This window comes from Budorcas taxicolor, chromosome 13, assembly GCF_023091745.1.
Source record: "Budorcas taxicolor isolate Tak-1 chromosome 13, Takin1.1, whole genome shotgun sequence".
NCBI classification, from domain to species: Eukaryota; Metazoa; Chordata; class Mammalia; order Artiodactyla; family Bovidae; genus Budorcas; species Budorcas taxicolor.
Genome location: NC_068922.1, coordinates 78,699,465 through 78,727,089, shown reverse-complemented (window position 1 = coordinate 78,727,089; position 27,625 = coordinate 78,699,465). Strand labels below are relative to the sequence as shown.

Below are 27,625 nucleotides of genomic sequence, written 5' to 3'. Positions count from 1 at the left end.
TTAGGGTGTGTTGATTTCTGTAGATTTTACTCCTCTTGTTATTTCCGTAGGTGTGAGATGCACAATGCGAAACCTAGGCCCCAGCTTTCGCACCATGATGCGCAGGGTTGTACTTTTTGTACTGAACTGATAGGTGGCCTAGTGGTTATGCCCTGTACTACCATTTTGAGGATCTGGACTCCGTTCCTGCCTTGCTCTTTGGACCACATTGTCAATTCACACCGGTGGGTATATTCATTTTGGAGGGTGGGAACTGCAGCAACAGGGAAGCCAGAGATTTCTTCCTCTTTGGTCACCACCAAAGCCAACACGTCCAAAATTTCAGCTTAGCCACATTCCTCAAGGAACCAGTTAGAGCTGGTTGCCGACGTGGGTTCTGAACAGAGAAATGACTTGTGGCTTGTTTAAGAGAAAATTTTAAAGTTGCTAATATTGTTTTAATGAGTTTCATTCTGCACTGTTGTGTATAAAGTACCTTAAGTTCAATTACTGTTATTTTGATGACCCAATCTCAAGAGTGGCTAAGCTTTTAGAAACCATAAAGATTCTCTGATCAGAACAGGCCTTGCCATGAACATGCACTTGCTAACCAAAGATTGGCAGTGTTTATTGACACTTGGGTGTACTTTTAAGACCTTGATACAAGTATTTTATAAAAATTCACCAAGATAAATCTTTGGGAAGATAAATGTTGTAGTCTTTGAAACATAGTTAACCAGTTGATGCTTAAGGGAGAATTTGCATTGGACATTTGCTACCAAGTAACATTTTGGTGAGTGAAAAGGAGGCAGCTTGGTTCAGGTATTCCATTAGAGACTTAACTATAATTGCTTTCACAATTTGTTTAGTAATTAGAAGAATCAGATATATAATCTAAATGGTATTACTTGTAATTTTTAAATACTGTTTAGTATTTGTTAAGTAGATAAAATTTTGACCTGAATTTGTGTTTGATATAGAGTTGTACAACTTTTTAAATGACTAATTTGAATAAAGTTTCTTCTTTGAGGGTTATGTTGGAGGCAAGTTTGTGAAGGTGTTTTTGTTTGATTTAGTAAATTACACATGAGATACAATGTTAACTGATGTCCTTAGTGGTAATAGCCATTTTCCCCCTACAGGAAAACTTGCTGTGAGCTCTTAAAAAGCATAAATTCTGCAATTTCAAAGGTTTCCTGCTTTTGGCGTTCAAAAAGTGAAACAGTTGGCCTTGAAGGGCTGAAATTTAGGTAAACTGTGAGGGTTTATTAAAAAGCCTCAATTAACTAGAGGGTGGGGATTGGGTATTCTATTTAATTGAACTTTTAAGTAAATATTCCTTTGTCTTTGACCCATTTTGAAAATTTCCTGATACTGCCTTACTAGAGACTTCTACACTTTGAACTAACTAAATCTTTGGGTTTGGTTCTTATAGTCTGTGTAGTAAGTAGAGGAAGCTGGACTGTGGACCTCTAAAGATCCTTGGTCCTCCTCATTCTGAACGTCATTGGTTTTAAACATGCCCGTCATGAACTTGTTTTACTTCAGTTTGTCTTTTTTCCCTTAAACCAGAGTGCAGGAAAAGTTATAATACTATTTATATTAAGAATAAAATGTCAGCATGTTGAATAGACTAAATGTCAAGTAAGTTCTAGATAATTGTTATTTTGATGACCCAGTCTCAAGAGTTGCTAAGCTTCTAAAAACCTGAAACATTCTCTGATCAGAACAAACCTTTCCATGAATGTGTACTTGTTCACAAATAATCAATAGGCTTTTGTCAAATAAAAACAGCTTTTGATTTTTATTAGTGACATACACTCCTACATGTGTTTATTATTTATATTTGATTGCTATAAGTATAATTACATTAGGTGTATTATATATTGAAGTGTAACTACTGGTAAGTTTTAGAAAGTATTGAAAGTATTTTTTAGTATTTAACAATCTGGTGGTTAATGTACACATTCTGACTGCACATTTAATTGTGAAAAATACAGTTTAATAAGGAAGATAGGGCTGTTCTGTTGTAAAGGAACAAGTAGGGATCCCTCCTTGGGTAGGGAAAAAATAAAAGGAAAACTTGAGAATTTATTCTGAAAGTAGTATTTTTTCTTTTGAGAACCATGTGTAAATAACAAATTGCCTAAGTTGTCGTAGACCTTGGCAGATTGATTTTCTTAATAGATGGGTGGATATATGTATATAGATATATAAACATTATACTTTTTTAGTGTTGATATATACAAGTAAAAGGTCCGAATATCAGAAGTAATGTTTAAAAACAATACATTTAAGTGTACGGGGGGGGGGGGGGGAATCAATTAAATGTCAGGGGTGTGTTTTTTTTTTTTAATCTGTTTGAATCTTAAACATTTTTTTAATGTGAAAATACCAAAAAATATAATTCTTGTTTTATAAGATTAGAAACTAACTCGTAGCTTACATCAAGGTGCTCAAGTACTGTTGTGTAATAAACTACTTGTTCAACTTAGACTTCCAAAGGACTTTCACTTTTAAAAAACGTCAGAGTCTGTTACATCTTCCAGAAGGTGAAACATTTTCCATGAGAGTGTAATTTTCATTTATTTGCCTAAGAGGCATGAACATGGAAAGAAATGTTGCTCACTGAGTATTAACTATAGGTAAACTCACAGGCCTCGATGTGTTGCGAGCATCGTATAGACTCACAGGGGCTCTCCTCCCCTGGTTCTGTAAGAACTTGTGGTGGTAAGTCTGGAGCAAATGCCAGATTGTGCTGATGTGCGTCTCTGTTAGTTACACGTTTTATGTTGTTAGTTTGGAAACTTGCTGTTTGAAACTGATATGAGCCAAACCTCACACTAATTAAGTGAATTGATATTTTGAATGTAGAGGCTGTTTCTTGTTGACACATTGGCACCTTCTGCCTTGATTGCTGAGTGGCCACAGTCCCACGTGACTGTGTGTTTATTTGTTTGCCTGATTCAGTTCATTGGAAAGTGAGAGGATGGATGATTGGGTTCCCTCAGTCTCTTGGGGTCTCAGTACCCCTTAGACCTTCGTTTTGATCACAACCTGTCTTGGGTAATCTGCCAGTTGAGGGGTCGGTGGAAATGAGAATTCACCCTCTGCTTCACTGGAGGGAGAAGGCTCTCTGAATATTAGCAGGCTTCTCAAATTGGAAGATACATATCTCTCTCTCTCAACTTGATTGTGTAGGGATATGCTTGTATACAGGAAGTCAGGTAAAATGTGAGCCAGGTATGTGAAGTGAGTTTTGATGAGAGGTGCACACTTTTGTTCTAATAAGTGTAAAATGCAGAATTCTTTCACTGTTGCAGTCCTTGGTTGCAGTTTCTCTCCATGTGTGTGTTCCTGTCCACTGTCTTCAGATGCGGTCACAGGCCTCCTTGGTTTTATTGATCCCTAGCTTAGTTCCAAGACAGCAGCTAGAGAAATCCTGATTACCTCAAGAATTTTAGCAGTGTTCCAGAAATAAAGGCTTGAAAATTAGAAGAGCATAAAAGACTTTGAATAGAATTACCAGGGGAAGACCTCCCTGAACATACGCCACAGTTTAAGACTGCGTTGTAGCTGAAAAACATGCCCGGAATCTGTAAGAGACTCCTACATGGACCATCTCTTAGAATTAAAAACAAATCCTTCCACATCCTAATTCCTTCTCCAGTAAGGGTTTAGATTTGTAAAGGAGTCTCTTAGCTTTGAATTGTTTGTATGTCATTTCACATATGATTTGGTCAAAGCCTTTAGTATTGGTATCATTTTCTTAGCACTTTATAAACCGTTCTCAATTCTCTCAGGACTGTCCTTGTTTCACTAGTAGGGAAATCAAGGCACTACGGTGTGCAGCAGCGAAGTGAGCTTTGGAATACGTCTGGCCTGGCCCCCAGGCCTGTGTTTGGAGCACAGGCTTTTATAGTGCCCCTGTGAGCTGTTTGGCTAATGAGGGCCCACACGAGTGCTTCATAACTTCATAGTGATGTTTTGTGTTTGGATGCCAGCTAACACCCAAGGATCCCATGTAGGCTGTGCAGGTAGAGCATCGAGCTGTACACTAGCTTCTTTATGGGTGAGAGCTGTGCCAGTGGTGGTTGAAGAAATAGCAGCTGTGTAGGGTTTGAAGTTGCCTGTATAAGGATCTAAACAGGAACTGTGTTTATAGTCTGCTGCTTTTCCCAGTGTTTTGTTTTAGGGCAGTCTTGTTCCTTCTCTCCTCTGAGCAGTAATTTTTGCTTAGACAGATAATTGCTGGCTTTTGCCCTTCTGCCTTTTCTGTCTTTTTCTGAACCCTCTATGCTCCCATTTAAGAGCTTATGGAAACCTGAGCTTCCCTTGAAAATGTGTAAGGCTTTCCTTTTCTGGTGGGAGCTGGCCGCAATTGAGGACCTGTATGAGTGGCCTCTTGAAGCCTAATGTATCTGAAGAAACCTCTATCTAGTGGAAATGTGGTGGGATTTATTAAAATTTTACATATTGTACGTTTTAAGTCAGCAATTAAGAATTCTTGCTCTGGTGAAGAAGACGAAGCGAGACTCGGTGTGTTTAAATGCAGGGAGTGCTTAAGAACCCTGGTTTGAGATCAGGAAAATAAAGCTTTTGTGGAAAGTGTAAGGATTGAGTCAGGTGGCAAAACCTGCTGTAAGAATAATGCTTTTGCTAAGCCTTGACTGTAGGAGACAGTTTAGAAAAACGTGAGAAGGTAATTCAAGAAAATTATGTATTTTGTTATTCAAGAATAGTAAGAAAAACATTTCCCATTACTGTGGGAAAATTATTTTGACTAGTTTTTGATACAGCGTGGAAAACTTACTAAGGAATTGAAAACAACTTACTTTCTATCTTAGGCTATTGAGATGTGCTTCTGGAATGCTTATAAATGGACACATCTGGATGTCCTCTTAGGCCTGCCTGTGAATTCATTTGACTTCCCCTCTGTCACATCTTTGAAACCTGGTTGTCCATTGACAGCAAGCCATTCCGGGGCTGTGGAGTTTCGTGTAGGCGGCGTAGTGCAGGAGTCACTCGCCACGGTGTGTCCCTGCCTTGCTGGGGCGCCTATTAAAATGGAGGAAATGTGGAAATGGCCTCCCATCTCACACCCTCTCTGAAGCTAGATTGGGATGTAAGACATGTTCTCAATCATTTTCTCTAGGGTTCTTGTCTGAAATCTGAATACTCAAAGGTGGCAGTTTCTAGTTGTAGGCACTAGTCTTTTTGCCTGAAAGCCTTTTAAAAGGAGTAACACAAATTTTATAAGTACACATGTATTTTATAAGCAAATTCTAGATCGCACCTTTGTGTTTCTAAGTCACCTAGGTTTATTTTGGGTACTTACGGACACTCTACTGCATAACTATTATAAGTGCTACAGAACTTGTGAAGTTAATATGCTGACTCAAACATAAATGGCTCACAGTGATGTATAAAAACACTATTCTGTGTAAGTATAAATGCATTAGAATGCAGTCAGAAACATGTATGGCAACCATATCTGATTCTCAGTAAAAAACAATAGTCTGTGCTTTTTAAAAGACTATATCCTGGTATGAACTCATAATTTGCAAAGTTATTGTTATAGCTCCTGATCTAGTTTAAGGTAATAACTTCTGTAAGCATTAATTGGCTTCGTCTTACTTGCTGCTTCTGACATTTGAACAGTGGAATGGTGTTAAACTGGTTATGGCCTAGGAAACAGACCTCCAGAGGTTAAGTAACATTTTTAGAGTCACAAACCTAGTAAGCCACAAAGCAGGGATTTAAACAGATCTCTAGATCTGTCGACCTCTAGAGCTGTGTTTTTCACTACATTGTGCCATCTTTTCTAGCAGGGCAAAATTTTACTGTACTGTGTCGCCCTACTTATTACAGGAGTTTAAAGGTATGAAGGGGAGAGATTTTTTACACATGGCTGGAAGGAAGCTGAGTTTTTGTCCATAAAACTAATATAGTCTTACTGGAAAACATAAATTTTTATGTCAGCTGTAGTTTTATGCTTCAACTTTTTACCTCTCGTCCTTCTGCTATCACTTCTGTGTTTTGTTATCTTACACCTAAGGCTTTGGCTGTTTGCAGACTGTCCAGATTGAGCAGCAGGTCTGCAGTGCGCGTGCGCTCCCTCAGGTCTCAGAAGCTCAGCAGAGCAGCCGTGCAGTGATGCAGGTTCTTCTCTGAACACAGTGGCCACAGTGCAGTAGTTCCTCCCACCCTCTCCTGACCAGCCCTGCCGAGAATGAACCGTCCCTCTTACAGAGCCTCAGAACGTTAATCTGTGATGCGTCTGAATACATTTCTTCTTTCCATATACGTGTGTGTGCGCATATAGGGAGTCACCTCTGTAAGCCCTTTGTAGACAGGGACTGTTCGTTCATTCTGCGCTTTCTGAGGCATGCCGTGTGCCAGCCACTGACTAGCATGTTGAAACTTTGTAATGACAGTGTGACTGTAATTTTGGTGACTGACAATGTGGTGAACTAGGTTGTTTATTTCCCATTAGATTTTTGGTCTAATACTGATGAACCACACCAATATTAAAGAAAACAATTCTTGTTTAAGCTGTTAAATTCTTCAGCATTCTGTTACCTTTGGAAAGGCTTCCTGTTTTGTTTTTCCTAGGGCCTCTCCTTTTGTCCAGTTCTATCCTGTAACTGTTTGAAAGAAACTTAAGGTGATTTGAAAAGTTTAATACATGAAAATTTCTGTGCTTTTGCTACCTGCTGTAGAATCATTTCAGTTTTTTGCAAAATTAAAATAAAATTGAACTTCTCATTAAAGTAACCCTAACTGGGTTAAACTGTTAGTTAAGGCAGAGTGAATTTTACAATCTTGGACAAAAGTGATATAGTCCTTTGTTCCTGGCCTCTTGGAGTGAAGCAGTTTTGCCAGGAAAGTGAACTCTCTACTAAGGTTTTTCTTTTTAAGTACTTAGCAGTTTGGAGGCCATTCATGTATTACCAGAGAAGTGCTCATTTAATATAGTCCAGAATGGTCTAGAAATTTGTAAAGGCCTTCAGAGTTCTTTTATTACATCCAGGACTTGCTCTAAAGGATTTATCCTGTTCAAAGGAAGCTTTAAACAGTCTTAACAGATACTTAATAACAGCCTTATCTGCTTCTGTGTTGACTAGTGTTTGTCTTGTATTTTCTCAGAATTACCTTTTTTTTTTTACTTGATTTGTGGTAAAATCTACATGACATAAAATTTATGCATCACGTTAACCAGGGGGTCGCAAAGAGTCGACTGAGCTGAACTGAACTGAACCATCCACTTTTAAGTGTACAGTTCTGTGCCGTTGAGTACACTCAGAAAGATTATTGTGCAGCAATTACCACCATCCATCTCCAGAACTTTTTCATCTTGCAGAGTGCAAACTCTGTCCCCGTTAAACAGTAAATCCTCCTTCTCCCCTCCCTGCCAGCCCTTGGCAGCCACCCTTCTACTTTCTATCTCTGTGAATTTAACTACTCTTAGTGTCTCAAGTGAGTGGAATCGTATAATATTTGTCTTTTATGACAGGTTTCTTTTGTTTAGCATAATATCTTTGAGGCTTTTCCATGTTTCCAGTAGCTACTTTTTAAAAAATTAAAAGTGAGATTAATAATTTTCAATCCAGCATATCCAAAGTATTGTCATTTCAACATGCAGTCTATTTTTGGAAGGTTATTTATGAGATACTTTGCATTTTTTTCATATTAAGCATTGGAAATCTCAAATATATTTTATGCTTAAAAGCAAATCTAGATGGGTAAAGAAGATACATTAATTGCCCAAAAGTGCATGGAAAGCTGCTCAACATCACTAATCTTTAGGGAAAAGCAAATTTAAATTATGATGAAAGTAATAGCCTCACACCCATTAAGATGCTTACTGTCAAAAAGAGAAAAACAAATGTTGAGGAGGTAAAGAAATTGGAACCTGTATACTTGGGAGTGTAAATGGCAGAGCCACAGGGTTACCATGAGATGTAGCAACACACACGTGTGTCTGAGAGAGCTGCTTGTACACCCATGTTCCTGGCAGTGTTGTTATTCACAGTAGCTGAAAGAGAGCAAATGTCCATCAACAAGTGAATGGATAAATGTGACGCATACATAGCATGAAATGTTATTCAGCCTGAAAGGGAAGGAAAATCTGACAGGATGCTACAGCTGGGTAAACCTTACAGGCATTTATGCTGAGTAGAATAAGTAGTCACAAAAGGACGGGTATTTATGATTCCACTTCTGTGAAGTACCTCAAGTGGTCAGAAGCATAGAGGCCACCCACGTGGTGGTTGCCATGTGCGTGTGGTAGGGGAGAGGTGGAGTGTTGCTGCTGGATGCAGACGTTTCGGAGTTTCGGTTCTGCGAGGTGAAGGGGTTGTGGGGAGGGATGGTGGTGATGGTAGCATGGCAGAAGCTTAAGGCATCTCAGCTCAGCTCAGACTAGCCTCATTTCAAGTGCATGGGAGCCATGTGTGGCTAGTATCTGCCATATTGGAACACATAATTCTTAAAAATTAATTTAGAAAATTTTCAAGCAATATTGGTTTTCTTGCTGTGTGAGTAAATACTGAATAAAATACATTGATTCCCTTTTCTTGTGTTTTGATTTTTTTTTTTTAAGAAAAATTATGCATGCATAAAATCTGGAAGGAAAAGTATACCCCAGTATTTACTGTTGTCTTGTCTTTGGGTAAAATCATTTGTGTTCATCGCCTTATCTACATTTTGTAATCTTACGCTAGGCCTGTTAACAACTTAAAATATTTTTTCATGTTTCATACAGCTCACCCATTTAAAGTATATGATTCAGTGTTTTCTAGTATATTCAGAGTTGTGCTGCTATCACCACAATTAATTTTAAAATATTTTCTTCACCCCACGAAGAACCTAGTTAGTACCCTTCAGCAGGCACCCTCTATTCCCTCCCTGCCCCCACAACTCCTCCAACCTTAGGCAGCTTTAATCTCCTGTCTCTGAGATTTGCCTTTTTTAGATACTTCATATAAGTGGAATTATACAGTAAGTGGCCTTTTGTGACTTTTCATTTGGCATGGTATTTTCAAGGTTCATCATGTTGAGCATATATCAATATTTCCCTCCTTTTTATGGCTAAATCATATCCCATCGTGTCAATATTACCACATTTTACTTAACCATTTATCAGTTGATGGAGATTTGGGTTGATTTTCCTTCTTGGATATTACGAATAATGCGGAGAACGTGCATGTACAAGTCTTTGCCTGGGCATGTGTTTTCATTTCTCAGTTGCCTTTGTAACAGTAGCGAAGAGGATTTGCCAGGGGAGAGGAACCTGAGCTTTAGAGGCAGTTGAGAGCAGACTAGTTCCCCGCCCCCCCCCCCCCCCCCCCCCCGCCCCCCAGCCCTTGCCCTTAGAGAAAGAAAAAAGATGGCCAAAGCCTCTGCCTGTTCTCGGCAGTTCTCAGAGCACTCCGTGAGTGTGGTAATGGTTAACTGGTTCATTATCATAGGGGAAACCTAGAATACACATCTGGCTTTTTAAAAGCTATTGTTTTATTTAAGGATTCTAAGATTGTGGTTCTCATTTTGCAAGATGCTGCCATTACAACTTGGATAGAAAGCTGTCTCTCAGATGTGACCATCTAGTAACTGTCGGCATCCGTAGTGATGTTTAAAGCGCTTTAGGGCAAGTGGTCTCAGTCAGAGCTGAGTTCATGGCTCACTTCTTTGGAGGTAATGGGACCCTCTGATCTGAGATGTATGTGTGCATTCTTAATTATCTCTGTTTGAGCTGGTTTGACTGAATTATTTATGGTTATTTCAGCCTTGGGTATTAAAGTCTTGACACTTTCAGATGTGTGTATATCATATGCATTGTTTACTTTTAATTAATGTCAGTGATCAGAGCTTCATCTGCTTGGATAATAGGAAGAACAATGCACCCTAGATCTGGAGATGACCTTGAAACCCAGCTCTGTGAGTGACACGCTCATTGCCCTTAAGCCAGTTGCTTCTCAGTTGCTCCTCTGTAAAACAAGAAGAGTTTAGATTAAGTAAAACCCTAGATCCTTTTCAGTGATTCAAAGTGCTGCATTTTCGTAGTTGATACTGTGATTTGAAATATGAATCTTAATCTTTTGCCCTTCTTAAGGCCTGTATGTCCATGCCCCTTCAATGAGACGGTGCCTAAACATAGTTGATAGTTATTTCTTTTCTAACCAGACATGTATTCAGAATAGAGTATCTTTTTCTCATCAGCTAAACCAGCTAATGCTGAGAAAGATGGCACCTGATGCCAAAGTAAAAAAGGTTGTTTGTAGTCGTGTGTGTGAAGTGGGTGCAACCAATACGAATGCACCCTTCAGCAGCATTAGTTTAAAAATCATACTGAGAACTAAAGAAGCATTGTCCCGCTTGGCCTGATCATGTCACCCCTGAAGTACCCGTGTTTTAACAGGGCACCAGAGATTGGCCAGCTGGAGCCCGTTTGCTGGAGACTGGCTGAGGTGAGGAGGGAAGGGGCTGTGGAAAGCACCGAGCGTGGCGAGCTTGGAGAGGGGCCTCCTGGGAGGGGAGCAGGGAGGGTCTGAACACCTGGAAAGGCTGTTGGGCAGCTGAGTGTTTAGACTTTCGCAGCTGAACTGAGAGTCGTGGGCTTCTTCCGTTGCGTTGTTGAGTAAACTTGTGAACACAACTGTCCTGTGCGGGACAAGCTGCCTGGTGTGGGGTTTGTGCTTCACTCACACTAAGCAGTCAGGCAGACAGTCTCTTAAGGCAGAGCTGTTTGTGGAAGAGAGTCATACATCGTTTATAGAGAGGGAACAAAGGTATCCCTGTGATAAAACATTTCTGTACAGGATGCTGTATCTAGAGAATACAGGCATTTTGCCTTGCATAAATACGAAAGAAACAGTTATGAAAACTTAATTATAAGGGATTTAATAACTGATTTGGTTAAAAACTTGAAAATCTTTTTTTAACTGGGTTTCTTTTGTTATCAAACTGACAGAAGAAAAATTAGTTACATTTCCTATTTGCTTCTTGTCTTTATTAACAGTGTTCCAGTATGATTATCCTGAGCAACGTAATTGATGTTCAGTGTTTAAATTTACCGTTAGTGCAAGTGTATCTTCATTGGCGAAGCAGTGTCTTTTTCTCATCCCTCTGGGCTTGCACGTTCCTCAGCGCTGCTGAACGTTCCTGGTGAGAAGGAGACTAAACTTCTGTATGCTGCACAGTCTCATCCTCTAACCCAGAGTAGCATTCTATTCCTGGATAGTCAGTTACTTGTTCTGTGGTATTTGGGATTGAGGAAGAGAGGAAAAGGAGGACACCCAGTTGCCTTTCATGTGAAGAGCCTGTGGCATCTGGAAGGTCTTTTGCCCGCAGTTATAGGAAATTGAAAGATAAGCTGCTTCTGTTCAGGTCTGTGTTTTAGGAAAAGATTGAGTGGGGTGATTGCTTCCAGACTGGATGTAGGCTCTACGCTCCCGATGTGTTCACTCATCAGAGGGTTGTTCTAGAAAGGCTTTACAACGTTCATTTTCTTAAAATACAAATATATAAATCTTTTTACATCTGGCTTATTATAAATGTAGGGCTAGTGACATCCTGAAAAGCATGTAAGGCGTCTGTGTTCACCACTTGGAATCCCAGAATAGTCAGGAAAGATAAATACTTAATTGGTTATAAAAAGAAAATGTTTCATAGTGACCACACTTTTACTCAGTGAGTGATATTTACAGTATTAAATATGTTGCTGAGGGGTGACAGAAGTATGGGAATGAAGTTTCCCTTCTGCCTGAGTACTTTCTACCTTAACGGGTCCAAAATGTTTCCACAAGGACATCACACACAGTTTTTTTAAGTGCCATCATGAGTAGCAGTGGAGTAACTGATGCTTTAATTCTCTTCCTGTGACTCTTCAAATGCCTACGCCTCTTAGAAAATAGCATAACTTAATATTTTTAGTTAGATCAGTGGTTTAAAGAAATTTCAAAGACTGACTTAAAAACCCCAGTGTGGGTTATGTAAATACTTGCACCAACATTAAGTGGAATATTGTTTTAAGTATTTAGGATCTGAATTTCTTACATATTAACTTGGGTTGATGATGTACCAGAACTGAAATTGTTTATACTGTAGTATATTTAAATGTAGTAGGTATTTGAATGTCTTCCTGATTTTTTTAATTAACTTAGAATATATTGCTGCCTTTTTTTTTTTTTTTTTCTTCACTAGTAATGGCATCATTTCTGGCCTTTGATTCTCCCCTACTCCCTACCAAAAAGATGTTTCCAGAGAGGTGTTTTTTTTGTTTTTGTTTTTGTTTTTAATAGCTTGAATGTAGAAATGTTTAAAAAACAGAAGAGTATAAACTGTGTCCTAATTCTTAAGCTTACTGTGGGCTTCCTATAACCGTATTCTGATAAGACTAATTTTATTCAGGGGAGATTTTCAGCAAACTATTGTAATTCTGCTCTAGCCATCAGATTTAATGCTTTGGGTGACCTTGGCATAAATTTGCATATTGAGCTTTAGTTTAGACAAGTGACTATTTCAGAGAGAGACTTGGAGATGGAGAACTTTTCCTTCTTCCTCTTTCCATCAACCTGAGCCCCTCTCTCCACTTTTTATCCTTTTCATATTTCAACTAAGATTTCTTTAAAAACAAGGATTTCATCTCTTTAAGGTCAGGTGGGGGCAGTGGAAACCACTGGTTTAGACTAAGCAACTTATGTTCAGGTTTTACCAAAAACCTGGTCTGGTCTGCCTCTCAATACAGTGTTAGAAATGTTTTTTTCCATGAAAATTGTAGATTTGCGTTCACTGGTATAAGGACGAAGTGGATGCCATTCTAGTATATGTTCAGATTTCACTTCCCACGCGTTATAAAGTCTCAGGGTTACGCCTGCAGGTGCTGGAAACCGGGACACACTACTGTGTTTACTTCTGTTTTCTGGCCTGTTAAATCAGCACCATATATTTTATTAGCAACTTGAAACGTGTAAGAATGCATATAAAAATATGAAGAATTTGTATACTGGAAAATGCTGTTCTAGATCCACACTTCCAGTTATTTATTTAAAATATAATCTGTAGAAGTTTGATTTGGAGGGTGGGTTTTTTTTTTTTTTTTTTTCCTTCTTCCTGACTTGATTATGTATACCTAGTCAAAGGTTTGGAGAAGGCAATGGCACCCCACTCCAGGATTCTTGCCTGGCAGATCCCATGGACGGAGGAGCCTGGTGGGCTGCAGTCCATGGGGTCACTAAGAGTCAGACACGACTGAGCGACTTCACTTTCACTTTTCACTTTCACGCATTGGAGAAGGAAATGGCAGCCTACTCCAGTGTTCTTGCCTGGAGAATCCCAGGGACGGGGGAACCTGATGGGCTGCCGTTGATGGGATCACACAGAGTCAGACACGACTGAAGTGACTTAGCAGCAGCATCAGTCAAAGGTTTAACATTGGGTTTCATGGGGGTTCTTTTTGTTGTTTTGTTTTTACTTTGATGGTGCAATTATAAATGCTTTTCTCCTAAAAACAGGGACTAAATGATGCTGTCCTTGATATGGTGTCTTTGCTGAGGGACTGCAGTTTACAGACAAGCCCTGTTGACTGTTGGTATGTTAGGTCCTGCACGTCTTTCTTCAGCCTCTTGAACTATCGCTGTCGTCTGTTGGGCTCCTCTCTGTGTTCTTGGCCCAGATGAGCCTGAGTGCAGCCCCTGACAAGGTTTAAGCCTCCTGGCAGAGCTCGTTTCTGAAACGATGATTATTGTGTTTGTCAGTTAATGACCTCTTTGCCTAAAGTTCACAGTCATTGATGATCCTTCTGTCAAGATTTGGCCTGTAGATATTTCCTCGTGAGGCAGGCTCTTTCTGCTTTTATGTACCTCTTTGTAGTTGGTATAAAGGAGTATTTTTGCATTTGAGATAAGAGGTTCATGCATTTGATCAGTCTTATGTATAGTTAAAATTCATATGGTTCTAAATCATCTGTACCCTATGGCCACAGATCTCGTATTTTCATTTCAATCATCTGACTCTTGCTTTCTGAGGAAGGAATTACTTTCTGAGTGGGAATTTGGCCGGGATTATTAGTAAAACTTTAGTGTTTTGGCCCTAATCAGTAGGTGTGGGTATATTTTGCGGAGATTGATAAGAAGGAATATGGCTAAAATATTCAACAGTGAATTTAAATTGTTCTCCAAAATTGAAGATTTAAGTGTAGTTCATCAGATGGCATATGCTTAACCAAAATTAACTTCAGTTAATAAAACACTTAGAAATGTTAACTCCATTATTAAGGAGTTTGAGCTTTGCCCAAAATCTTTTAGAATTTACAAAGTGTTTTACTCTTCCCATAAAGTGTTTTTGTTTTTAATTAATGAAACTAGGGGCCAATGCCTCTTTCAGAATGATTGCATCTTCCTGACAAATCCCTATTCTTTCTACTACTCCCAATTCACAAATGTAATTACTCTGCATAAAATTCCCAATCTTCCCTCTTCCTTGCTCACTTCCTCTTCTATTTCCCACTACCAAAACTTTTGGCTGCAAGCATCATGAACCAAAACTTAAGCAAAAGTGATCATGTGCTTGTACTTGTTTATGAAAAGTTTGGGGGAGGAATGGTGAAATCAAGAGGGCTGTCTTTCGGGCACAGCTGGATTGAGGATCTCACAGCAGCAGCAGCAGGAGAGTTTTCTGTTCTGTGCTTTTCTCCTGCTCAGTGTTAGCCCTGTCTGGGGCACATGTCAAAGTCTGTACTTAATCAGGGTCTGCAGAGAGAGAGCACTAATTGGCTAACCAGGGTCCTATACTCTCTGCGCTCGTGGTTCCAAGAGGAAGCTGGGCAGAGAGGGGAGCGAGTGTCTCCTTTACTCCAGTGGCCCAGTGCCTGCTATATACCCGAGAAGCGGTGGGCTGTTGAAGGGGAAGAGCTGTATCCTGTTCAGCTCTCTATATTTAGCACATGGATAAAGTGCTCCAAAAATGATTGATGAACAGATGAACAGTGGTTTCATTCTATTAAATTGGATATTTTCCCCTTTTTTATGCTGTGAGCCCAGAAGTGTATGGTTTGGCTAAAGGAAGTTTTCCTTGGTGTTTGGGTAGCGGTGCTGACCTGGTGAAAGTGGCCATCCTGATAGCCAAGGAGGCTCATGAGAATGGTTAGCCACCTGGGGACAGATCTGGGGAGCACGCCCATCCCTCTGCACTCCTTTCAGTGCCCGCCTCTAGACAGTTTGATGTTATCGTAAGACACCTTCCTCCCTAAGAGCAATGATGGTGAATATTTTAAGCTCTATTCAGAAGTGAGGAGTACCCCTTAACCTCAGGCAGTCAGCTGCCTATTTACTCTGTCCTTCTCCCTTCCCAGTTAAGCACAGAATAAATAGGAAGGTGTGGCCCTTTGATTCAGTTTCTGATTCAAAAGGCTTTTAAGGGGTGAAGAAGAGGCCAGTGTCTTTTAAATGTTTTTAAACAAGAATCAAATAGATAACATCAGTGAACCCCAAAGGAAGCTGTTGATTTGAAGTTGTTTCTTAACAGCAAGCAGTGAGCTGGGAAAAACATAAAAAGCATAGGGCCCTTGAGTTCTTTTTCTAATCACCTGTAATAATTCTAACATTAGCCGATAGACGTTGTTGGAGACTTTGGTTCAAGGAATCTTTGGCTTGCTGTCGGCATAGAAAAACTGAAGAAGTATACACAGGAAATGGAGGCTAGGAGTAGGAGGGAGCCTTCTTTACTCATTGTATTTCTATTCCACGTACCTGCTTTATATCTGAGAAAAGTGTTTTATTCAGTAAGTGAAAAGCTAGAGGAAGTTTTCGTTGTTTTTGAGGATGCTAACACATATGAATGTGTTATTCTAGCTCCAGATGGACAAAATTTTGGAGATGGTCTCTGTGAAGAATACCTTCATCCAGGGAAAGGGGCAGATGATAGAATTCCCAAGATGATCAGAAATGTCAGAAATCTGCTTATGAAGACAGTTAGAATCTTAACCTAGAATATTTTTCATCTTTCATTGTAAACTTTAACTTGGGTTCCTCCTAGCTAATTGTAGAATAACCATTTTCTGTACAGCATTTTCCAGTAAGCAGTGTCACTATTTATAAGACTGTTTAATTCAACTCAAGTAAACTGAAGAAATTTATGGCTGAAATAATCATCTTTTGTATGTAAGATTTTATAGCTAAGCTCCCTTATGAGCATATTGTAACTTTTTCCACAACTGTAGGTAGATAACATTGGGTGCCATGAAGCAGTGAGGTGTGCCTCACTTGGAAGTCTTAAAACAACTTTGTGAGCTATTGTGGGGTGGGCGCTTAGAACACGGGTGTTCTCCATAGGAAATGGGATTTTCTTTTATCCTGAGCTTCACTTTGACTCCCCAGGATGTTTTCTGTATGTGGTGACATTTCCAGATCTTTCTGTATTTGTTTTAGTAAGATGTTGAGCTGCTTTTCCAGGAGGCAGGGAAAACCAGAAAGGGCTGTCTTTGGGTCACATCTCTGCTCTGAAGTGGAATGGCATTAACATGGAAGTTCCAAAAGAATGGGATTTGGGCCCATGGAGCGTTGATGAAATGAACGGAGAAACGAGACGTCTCCTCAGCGCTCACCGTGCTGCTCGGTGTCTTCAGAATTAGCCCAGAGCACCTCCTTGATTCCGAAACACTTCTCTGTCAGGTGCTTCTCTCTGATGGCCTGGTTTGTGAGAACCTAGTTTTTTTCCTTTTTAATCAGTTTATTAAGCAACAGATTTTTTGAATCAAAAAGATGGTTCAAAACAATTTAGCAGTAAAATTTCCATAAGGGCTAGTGAATCTGGCCCTTAGTGCATATCAGTTTGCACCAGAACTGACTTCTCAGTCTGTTGGCTAAACACTGGGCAGGATGAGACGGCAGCCTGTGTGCAGAGGACACCATGGTCATGCTTTGTAACCAACTAGGGGTCCATCTTGAGGGTGTTGGTCTCCGGGAACTGCATGCTGCTTTTGGCCTCAGGTATACTAAGTTCTGGTGAAATATATCCAGATTTAGGATTTCTGGAAGTTGCTGGGGGTTTTGGTAAGATTCATCCCCCCTCCCCATTTTTCATAGTTAATATTGATTTTTAGAATAGTAAGTGCAGTAACTTATTTTACCACAGTTGAATTAGTTGACTTTGTGGTTGTGGTTTACAAATGGTAGTGGTATTACAGAGTGACAGCCTTTATTAATTAGAAAGCCAGATTTGCATGTACTGAATTTTAAATCCTGATGTATCAGCTTTTGTTTCTGCCTGGTTTTGGTCTTTAGAGCTACTTTATAGCCTGTAAATTTTACTTAGATTATTAAGTCGATGATAAATTTTTACCCTGCTGTGTAGGGAACATTCATGGTCACTTTGCAAGCCATACAAATTATCAGTTGCCCAAGTTTTATTTTATTTTCTTAACCATTGTTTTTAAGGAACTTGGAAAAGTGGATCTAAATTTCTGCTTTAATGTATTGGGTCATTTAAATAATATTTCAGTTCCTTCATACATACAGAAACGTTTCCTTTCTCAAAGGCTCCCCTGATCCTGTCAGTTACCGTTTGCTCTGACACCTGGTGCTGGCTTTCCCCATCTCCGCACTGACTCCACGGCACGACAGAGCGCCTTTGTCCAGGAGTGGTGCTGACTGCGGGGCGGGATACACGGCCATCCGTGTCTAGTTTGGGTACAGTGCAAAAACTCCCAGTCCCATCACAGTCTGCAGGATAGTTCCCAGGCAACACAAACTTAACTTTCTCTGGCACTCAAGATGTTGTGGTAATGATGCTGAAATGGTGGACGTTTTTCTGTTTTCAGAGGTTCAACATCACAAGGAGAAAAACATTCACATTTGATTTTAAAGTAATCGGTTGGGATATCCTAATTCTCAACTTTAAATAAGTTCATCCCAAACTAGTTTTTTAAAGGTCTGACCAGAACTGTGCTGCCCTGGATTCATGTCATCTACAACATAAAATGTCCTGTTAGGGGTAGAGAGGGTCAGGGAGTGCTTCCTTTAAGAGTTTAGAACATAGTGGATAAGGATATCTACTCACCTTTTTTTGTCATACTGGGCCAGGGTTTGTGATCCTACCATCAGTGGAATTAGTAAATATTGCAAGTTGCTCCTGTTTTGACTTGACTTAAATTTTTTTTTCCAATAGAAACTATGTTCCAACTTCCTGTCAACAATCTTGGCAGTTTAAGAAAAGCCCGGAAAACTGTGAAAAAAATACTTAGTGACATTGGGTTGGAATACTGTAAAGAACACATAGAAGTAAGTAGCATGTCATTTTTTAATTTTCACACGACTCAGCTTCTGCTCCATTACTTTGTGTCAGTGGCCAGGATCGTTAATTTTTAGGTGCGATTCTGAAATTTAACTGCAGCATTAGCTTTGCTAGAACTTTCTCAATTGGCCTAACTTGTTCCCTTCTCCCTAAAGTGGGCTTTTTCATCTTTGCGTCCTGAAGCAAAAGCAGTTACCACTGAGAAAGTGCCACGTCGGACGTTTTCTACTAGGTGCTTTAAAATGGTCTCTAAATTCAAATCCTTTGAAACAGCCCCTAGGGGGATATCGGAATTCTTATCTCAAACACACACATGAAGAACGAGTAAAGGACTAGGTCCACCTCACAGCTGATCATGTGGCAGGTCTGTCTGTGAGACTCCAGAGCCTGTTCTCATTCTGATGTGCCTGAATGTTTTGGTTGACCTTCTGATTGTTGAGGCGTAGTAGTTGGGGTGCTTGTTGTCTCTTTCCTTGGGATTTGAGCGTTTGTTGGCCCTTTTGACCCATCATAGACCATTGTCTTTCCCTCGGTAACAGTTTGGACTTTACAGACTGTTGCTCTCGCCTTCGATTCTGTGAGCTTTCTACCAGCCCTGTGGGATAACCAGTGCAGTGGGCTCCTCTTCCAGATCTCGTTACTCTGATCTTGTGGTTAGTGGATCAGAAACCTCTGATTGGAAAGAAATGGTTAAAGCTGTTTTCCCCACTAGCCTTTTAAGTTCCAGCTGGGCCAGGGACTGTAACTACCTTGCCCATCTGTGTCTCCTCAGCACCTAGCACAGTGCTGGGCACGCAACAGGCACTTGGTAAATGTTTGGAAGAAATTGAAAGCAGAAAAGCAGTTTCCTTCATGCAACAGGTTTCCTTTTCCTGGTTCCCTTACCTACTCTAGGGGCATATCAGGAAGACCAGAGCGTCTCAGAATTGGAGTTCTCTAGCTGTGCCGTCCCCAGTGTGGAGCTCACTCCACACCCTCTCCAACACTCCAGGTACAGGCAGGCCTACCTGATGGACTAGTCCATTCACGCCCCGTGCAGTGGGGTGACCGTCACAAGGATGAGCAGTGCAAATGCTAGAGGTACTTTTCCTACCCTGCATTTGATTTGTTCATCCCTATTACAGCCACTCCGTACTCTGGAATATATTTATGTATACTTGATATTCCACACTGAACTGCGAACCTTTGGGGAACAAGAGGAATTTTACTATAAGACTTTTAATATTCCTATCTCACGGTTGCAGGGGGTCAAATTTTTACACAAGAGTAATTTAACATAATACCACATGCTTTCTTTGAGTAGCGGTCCTCCTCTTGGGGTTCAGAAATCCTGAGTTTTCCTTCTAGTCCAGTCCCACCCCGCCCCCATCTCCACAGAACATTTTTCTTGCAGAGAACCGGAATACCACATTTGTAGTACTGAGTGAATGTTGCTGTCTTACACTCTGTTCCAGTATTACAGCTGATGAGTTACCAGCTCTTAATGGTATCAATACATGGCTTAATTTTTTATTTAATTAGAACTCCAGTGGTTTCTTTGGAACCTGGTGACCATGACGGGAATGTTTAGTTGACACACAATGTTCACTGTAACATCCATGTGCCCTTTTGTATTTCCTAAGAACCTTACGACTCCTAGTCTCGTTCTGGGTGGGGTTGACTTTCCTGTTCATCTCCCCAACCCTAGTAAGAGATAGGATTTATATGTCAAGGTGGGCTAGAATTAATACCATGTTTTTGAAACTTCTTTCACTGTTTTCTAGGACTTTAAACAGTTTGAACCTAATGACTTTTATTTGAAAAACACTACATGGGAGGATGTAGGACTATGGGACCCTTCGCTTACAAAAAACCAGGTAAGTGGCACAGGAGACTTGCCCCCAAAGCAGCATTTTCCCTTTTCAGTTGTAAGCCTTCCATAGTGTAACATTATTTGTAGACAACCTAATGTGGAAAGTGTTAAAAATTTATTATCTCATATTTTCCTAAGAGAGAAAAATAGGAAGAACTTTGGTCTAGTTTTTTTCATTGTCCTGAAACTAAATGTAAGAGGAATAGGACAGTTTGTTACTTAAGAGTTGTGATCCCCAACATGTACCAGAATTCCCCTCTCCTCTAACCCTGCCAGAAGTATTCTGGTTCTTCTGATTCTGAAATGTTCCTGCAGTTTTCTGTGTTGCAGTGCTTGTCTTTTCTATAAAGGGGAAGTCAGGACTCTTCTTCCATTTAGGTTTTCCTGCTGGTCTGTATCGTCACCCAGCCTCTGTGGAGTAGTATGAGCCAGCACTCGGGCTGTGGGACAGGTGGCTCTGTAGGATGGTAGCGGTGGGCAGCCTAACTGTTACTGATTGGAATTAAAAATGGTATTAGGTAATCAAAGGCACCAGCAGGGCCAACAAATAACAATAGGTGATGTTATAACAAAAAATAGAGGGCCATGGGTAATACATCTTTTCCCACAGGGAGAAGTGATTATCAATTCAAACTGTATCATTATTTATTTCAGTGGTGATTGTAATTCTGGATTATTTATCTGTTCATCTGTTGGAACATACTTGGCAGGGAGTCAGTACTTTTAACCTCCACCTCAGAAATGTGATGTCATCTGGTTCTTTTCTAAGTAATAACCCAGGAAAGGGTATCAACCAGCAGCCTTAAAATAGGAAAGCCTTCCAGCAGGACGCGTCACTTAGTTAATTCAGTTTTGCCAAAACTAAAGAAGGAAAAGCACAGTACTTCATTTTGGTTGTAGCCAGTGTCTGAAACAAGGTAGATTTTTTATAAGGAAAAAGCGATCACCTCTCACCGAACTTGTTTCCCCTATCATGAAAGGACCAACTGCACAGATGTTAATGAACTGTTTCTATAAGTTGCTCTTTGATACTAGTAAGTTGTGCAGTGCTTGTTATATTGGCTTTTTAATATCCTGCATTCCCCACATTCTGTAGGAATTTTTACTTAATTTCTTAATTTGAATCAGAGTGGCTGTCACTTCATTACTTCTTTTGAAGCTGCTCTTGGTTGAGAAGAAGGAACAGCGTGGCTTACAGAAGAAAGCTGACTTTTCAGATCAGTGGGGTTTTTGATCTCAGTGAAATCCGAATACTACACTCTACTTAGATCAGAGGGGGGAAATGTTTGAGATTTTTGAAAATGTGCCCTTTTTTTTTTACAAAAATTTTTCCGTGATGGAAAGGATCAAAGGTATGTCTTTATATTGTATTGCCTAATTGCACTAGAACACTCTGGGGCCTGAGTTCTAGTGAGTCTGAAACTTTCAGCAACTTAGCAGCTGTACTTACAGAGTGATTGTAGTGATTTCACCTAGCTTATTCTTTGTCCTTTCTAACTATAAAATGTTTATCTTGAAGCCATTTGTCCTTGGGTTTCTCTAAACCAGTGAGCAAATGTGACTGAATGTGACTGTTCTTTTCTAAAAACACTGAGGAAAAATTCTGAATGGAGTTTTTATTTGTGACACCAAAATAAGTGTTTATTAGTTTACAACAGCTTTTTCATTTGAATTTATATTAGGTTGGTACAAAAGTAATTGCGGTTTTTGTATTGTTGAAATTTACCTTTGCTGTTGGAATACACTAAATAAATGTAGTTATGTTATACATTTTAATGCTCGTCTCACTTTATGTTTTTTTGTGAATGACTTATTACTTGCTGTTTATATCTATTTTAGACTATGGAAAGGATGTTAGACAAAAAGCAAATTCAAGTGATTTTCTTACTCGTGTTCAGAATGGGTTGCAAAGCAGCGGAATCAACTGGCAGCACAGAGCGCTTGGCCCGGGAGCTGCTAACGCGCGTGCGCGGCTGGCGGTTCAGGAAGCTTCGTGAGAGACGAGAGCCTCAGGGGAACGTAGTGGTCACTCATCGGGAATTGACAACGACCGGGTGAGAGCCATCATCGAAGCTGATCTTCTTACTCCATGAGAAGTTGCCAAAAAGCTGAACATTGCCCATTCTACAGTGGTTCGGCATTTGAAGCAAATTGGAAAAGTGAAAAAACTCGATAAGTGGGTGTCTCATGATAAGCTAACCGAAAATCAAAAAGTCGTTTTGAAGTGTCTTCCCTTATTCTGTGCAACAATGAACTGTTTCTCTATCGGATTGTGACGTGCAACAAGAAGCGGATTTTATATGACAAACAGTGACAAACCAGTCCAGTCGGTGGTTGGGCTGAGAGGAAGCTCCACAGCACTTCCCGAACCCTTGCTGGCACCGAAGAAGGAACGTAGTCACAGTCTGGTGGTCTGCAGCCTGTCTGATCCACTATAGCTTTCTGAATCCCGACGAAACAACTACAGCCGAGAAGTACGCTCAGCAAATCGATTGAGACGCACCGAAAACTCCCTCCTGCAGCCGGCGCTGGTCAGCAGAACGGCCCCGTTCTCGTGCACAGCATCACCATCGCATGCGGCACAGCGGCGCTCAGAGGCTGCACACGCCGGGAGCTCCGCCTCCCGCAGTGTCCACCTGGACTCTTGCCAGCCAACTGCCGCTTCTTCAAGCATCTTGACAGCTTTTTGCAGGGAAAACACTTCCACAACCAGCAGGAGGCAGAAAATGCTTTCCAAGAGTTTGTTGAATCCTGAAGCACAGCTTTTACCACGCTGCAGGAATAAACAAACTTACTTTTCGGTGGCAAAAATGTGTTGGTTGTCGTGGTTCCTATTTTGATTTATAAAAATGTGTTTGAGCCTACTTATAATGATTTAAAATGGAGTCCAAAACCGCAGTTACCTTTGTACCAACCTAATGTTTTATAAATTATGCATTTTGCAAAAGGAAGTTTTACTCAGATCAATGAATTACAGTTTCAGTTCTAAAAATAGCATTGTCTCTTCAAGACTATCTTGGGGAAAAAAAATCTAGAACCTGTTAATGCTTATCTGAAGTGGCATTCTGATTCCAGTTTTTGTCTTTTCTTTAGGACTATCGGACAAAACCTTTTTGCTGCAGCGCTTGCCCATTTTCTTCAAAATTTTTCTCTGCCTACAAAAGTCATTTCCGGAATGTCCATAGTGAAGACTTTGAAAATAGGATTCTTCTTAATTGCCCCTACTGTACGTTCAATGCAGACAAAAAGACTTTGGAAACACACATTAAAATATTTCATGCTCCAAACGCCAGCGCACCAAGTAGCAGCCTCAGCACTTTCAAAGATAAAAGCAAAAGTGATGGCCTTAAACCTAAGCAGGCTGACAGTGTAGAGCAAGCTGTTTATTACTGTAAGAAGTGCACTTACCGAGATCCTCTTTATGAAATAGTTAGGAAGCACATTTACAGGGAACATTTTCAGCATGTGGCAGCACCTTACATAGCAAAGGCAGGAGAAAAATCACTCAATGGTGCAGTCCCCTTAGGCGCAAATGCCCGGGAGGAAAGCAGTATTCACTGCAAGCGCTGCCTTTTCATGCCGAAGTCTTACGAGGCTCTGGTCCAGCATGTCATCGAGGACCACGAGCGCATAGGCTACCAGGTCACTGCCATGATCGGCCACACGAATGTGGTGGTGCCCCGGTCCAAGCCCCTGATGCTGATTGCTCCCAAGCCTCAAGAGAAGAAGGGCATGGGGCTCCAATCGAGAATTGGTTCCCTTGCTTCTGGAAACGTACGGTCTTTGCCGTCACAGCAGATGGTGAACAGACTCTCAATACCAAAGCCTAACTTAAATTCCACGGGTGTCAACATGATGTCCAATGTCCACCTACAGCAGAACAACTACGGAGTCAAATCTGTAGGCCAGGGCTATGGCGTTGGTCAGTCCATGAGACTGGGGCTGGGTGGCAATGCACCGGTCTCCATCCCTCAGCAGTCTCAGTCTGTGAAGCAGTTACTTCCAAGTGGAAATGGAAGATCTTACGGTCTTGGGTCAGAGCAGAGGACCCAGGCACCAGCAAGATACTCACTGCAGTCTCCGAATGCCCCGCCTCTCTCTTCAGGCCAGTTAAAGTCTCCATCCCTCTCCCAGTCACAGGCATCCAGAGTATTAGGTCAGTCCAGCTCCAAGCCAACTGCAGCTGCCACTGGCCCTCCACCACCCAATACTTCCTCAACTCAGAAGTGGAAAATATGTACAATCTGTAATGAGCTTTTTCCTGAAAATGTATATAGCGTGCACTTCGAAAAAGAACATAAAGCTGAGAAAGTCCCAGCAGTAGCCAACTACATTATGAAAATACACAATTTCACTAGCAAATGCCTTTACTGTAATCGCTATTTGCCCACAGACACTCTGCTCAACCATATGCTAATTCATGGTCTGTCGTGTCCGTATTGCCGGTCAACCTTCAATGACGTGGAAAAGATGGCGGCTCACATGCGGATGGTTCACGTGGACGAAGAGATGGGACCTAAAACAGATTCCACTCTGAGTTTTGATTTGACATTGCAGCAGGGTAGTCACACTAACATCCATCTCCTTGTAACCACGTATAACCTGAGGGATGCTCCTGCTGAGTCTGTTGCTTACCATGCCCAAAATAACCCACCCATCCCTCCAAAGCCACAGCCAAAAGTGCAGGAAAAGGCAGATATTCCTGTTAAAAGCTCACCTCAAGCTGCAGTGCCCTATAAGAAAGATGTTGGGAAAACCCTCTGCCCTCTTTGCTTTTCAATCCTGAAAGGACCCATATCCGACGCACTTGCACATCACTTACGAGAGAGGCACCAGGTGATTCAGACAGTCCATCCAGTGGAGAAGAAACTCACCTACAAGTGCATCCACTGCCTCGGCGTGTACACCAGCAACATGACCGCCTCGACCATCACCCTGCACCTGGTCCACTGCAGGGGCGTGGGCAAGGCCCAGAACGGCCAGGACAAGACAAACGCACCTTCGCGGCTGAACCAGTCCCCCGGCCTGGCACCTGTGAAGCGCACTTACGAGCAAATGGAGTTCCCCTTGCTGAAGAAGCGAAAGTTAGATGAAGATAGCGATTCACCCGGCTTCTTTGAAGAGAAGCCTGAGGAGCCTGTTGTTTTAGCTTTAGACCCTAAGGGTCATGAAGATGATTCCTATGAAGCCAGGAAAAGCTTCCTAACAAAATATTTCAACAAACAACCTTATCCCACCAGGAGAGAAATTGAGAAGCTGGCGGCAAGCTTATGGTTGTGGAAGAGTGACATTGCTTCCCATTTTAGTAACAAGAGGAAGAAGTGTGTCAGAGACTGTGAAAAGTACAAGCCTGGTGTGTTACTGGGCTTCAACATGAAAGAGTTAAACAAAGTTAAGCATGAGATGGATTTTGATGCTGAGTGGCTATTTGAAAATCATGATGAGAAGGATTCCAGAGTCAATGCTAGTAAAACAGCAGACAAAAAGCTCAATCTTGGGAAGGAAGATGACAGTTCCTCAGACAGTTTTGAAAATTTGGAGGAAGAATCCAATGGGAGTGATAGCCCTTTTGACCCTGTTTTTGAAGTTGAGCCTAAAATCCCTAATGATAACGCAGAGGAACACATACCGAAGGTAATTTCTGAAGATGCTTTAGAAACTGAGAAGCTAGACCAAAAAGAGGAGGATGGTTCAAAATATGAAACTATTCATTTGACTGAGGAGCCAACCAAACTAATGCATGAGGCCTCTGATAGTGAGGTTGACCAAGATGATGTTGTTGAGTGGAAAGATGGTGCTTCTCCATCTGAGAGCGGCCCTGGTTCCCAACAGGTGTCAGACTTTGAGGACAACACGTGTGAGATGAAAACAGGAACCTGGTCCGATGAGTCTTCCCAGAGTGAAGACGCGAGGAGCAGTAAGCCAGCTGCCAAAAAAAAGGCTTCCGTGCAAGGTGACAGAGAGCAGTTGAAGTGGAAGAATAGTTCCTATGGAAAAGTTGAAGGGTTTTGGTCCAAGGACCAGTCACAGTGGAAGAATGCAACTGAAAATGATGAGCGCTTATCCAACCCACAGATTGAGTGGCAGAACAGCACAATTGACAGTGAGGATGGGGAGCAGTTTGACAACATGACTGATGGGGTGGCTGACCCGATGCACAGCAGCTTGACGGGGGTTAAACTGAGCAGCCAGCAGGCGTAAGGGCCGGCTTCTCTGGCATTGGTGGCAAATGCTGCAGCCTGGAACTCTGTTCTGTCAGTTATGACTGCAAAGCTGTGTTCTAACTGGTACTGTCTTCTGAGTGCGGGGTCATCAGGCGGTGGGGACGTGTGGCCACGCCAATCCCAGTGGCTATTTCTAAGTCTGTGACACATGATTGGCTGATCTTGCTTTAGAACGCTCTGTGACAGACAAAGTAACTAAATGTGAAAAACCAATAAGCTGGTGGCTCATGAACGCACACGAGAAAAAGCAGAGGTTTGTCTTACCTGCCTTCTCTACATTTCTTTCCCTCTGTAAAACAGTGTCTGGTTGGACGTCCTTGAGAAGCGTTCTCCTGATTAAATGGTAGTGTAGGGCCAACACACAAGCTGCCAGTCCAATGTGTACAGTGGACTTTGGGGAAATCAATTTTTTTCATGTATTCATTCTGAATAGTTGAAATGTATATTTGTACAGTCTTTTAGACCTATTCAAGTGATGCTTACGATATTGTTATTGTGTAGCCATCATAGATGCGTTTCTTTTTTTAGTGTTGCCCTTGCTGTGTAATAAGCGCTGTATCTAGTTGACCTAGCAAAAGCCTGAAACTGCGCTAGTGTGGACTTCGGGACAGACTTAGTTTTTGCACATAACCTTGTACAATCTCGCGACAGAGGCCAGCCACATAAGATATATATCTGGACTCTCTTGTATTATAGAATTTTTCTTGTTCTGAATATCCTTGACATTACAGCTGACAAAAACAAAAACTGGTATTTCAGATGTTTTCTGAAATCTTTTAAGCTAAAAATCACATGCAAGAATTGACTTTGCAGCTACTAATTTTGACACCTTTTAGATCTGTATGGAAGTGTGTTGTGTTGAAGCAGCAGGCCAATGAGTGCTGCGTTTTGGATATTTAGTTTTCTCTTTAGTTAAACACCACCCTGGTGTATTCATTTATACCATCTAATATATGACACACTGTTGTAGTATGTATAATTTTGTGATCTTTATTTCCCTTTGTATTCATTTTAAGCATCTAAATAAATTGCTGTATTGTGCTTAATGTAAATACTTACTTGCTTTATTACGCCTTCCAGTCCTGTGTGTCCATTACATCTTGTACCAGTTGATGCCGTGGCTTCCTCAGCAGAGATGGCGGCACGGCCACTGAGGAGACTTGTGGAAGACCAAGAATGGCATCAAGAAGGCTTTCTCTCAAGGCTCTTGTTACAGATTCTTTGATTTGGTTTGGCCTTTGTCTGTTACCTTTTTAATCACTAAAATAAACATCCTTGA

The 27,625-nt window shown here is 41.1% G+C and overlaps 1 protein-coding gene across 2 annotated transcripts; it reads left to right on the top strand.

Moving 5' to 3' along the window:
• The first annotated feature begins 99 nt into the window (after positions 1-99).
• On the top strand, positions 100-27,625 carry ADNP (activity dependent neuroprotector homeobox). Of its 2 annotated transcripts, XM_052650639.1 has the most exons (5): positions 100-224; positions 1,122-1,229; positions 18,145-18,257; positions 20,034-20,126; positions 23,216-27,625. In XM_052650639.1, exons 3-5 carry the CDS (start codon positions 18,150-18,152, stop codon positions 26,321-26,323), a joined length of 3,309 nt encoding a protein of 1,102 aa, XP_052506599.1. In that variant the 5' UTR covers positions 100-224; positions 1,122-1,229; positions 18,145-18,149; the 3' UTR covers positions 26,324-27,625. The 2 variants fall into 2 exon arrangements, with proteins under 2 accessions (XP_052506599.1, XP_052506600.1); XM_052650640.1 differs by lacking the exon at positions 1,122-1,229 and having other exon boundaries at positions 128-224.

Bases quoted from the DNA above. Each gene is read 5' to 3' on its own strand.
- ADNP (XM_052650639.1), top strand. From the start codon at position 18,150: ATGTTCCAACTTCCTGTCAACAATCTTGGCAGTTTAAGAAAAGCCCGG. The intron at 18,258-20,033 runs GTAAGTAGCATG...ACTGTTTTCTAG, and splicing joins ACTGTAAAGAACACATAGAA to GACTTTAAACAGTTTGAACC. The intron at 20,127-23,215 runs GTAAGTGGCACA...TCTTTTCTTTAG, and splicing joins CTTCGCTTACAAAAAACCAG to GACTATCGGACAAAACCTTT.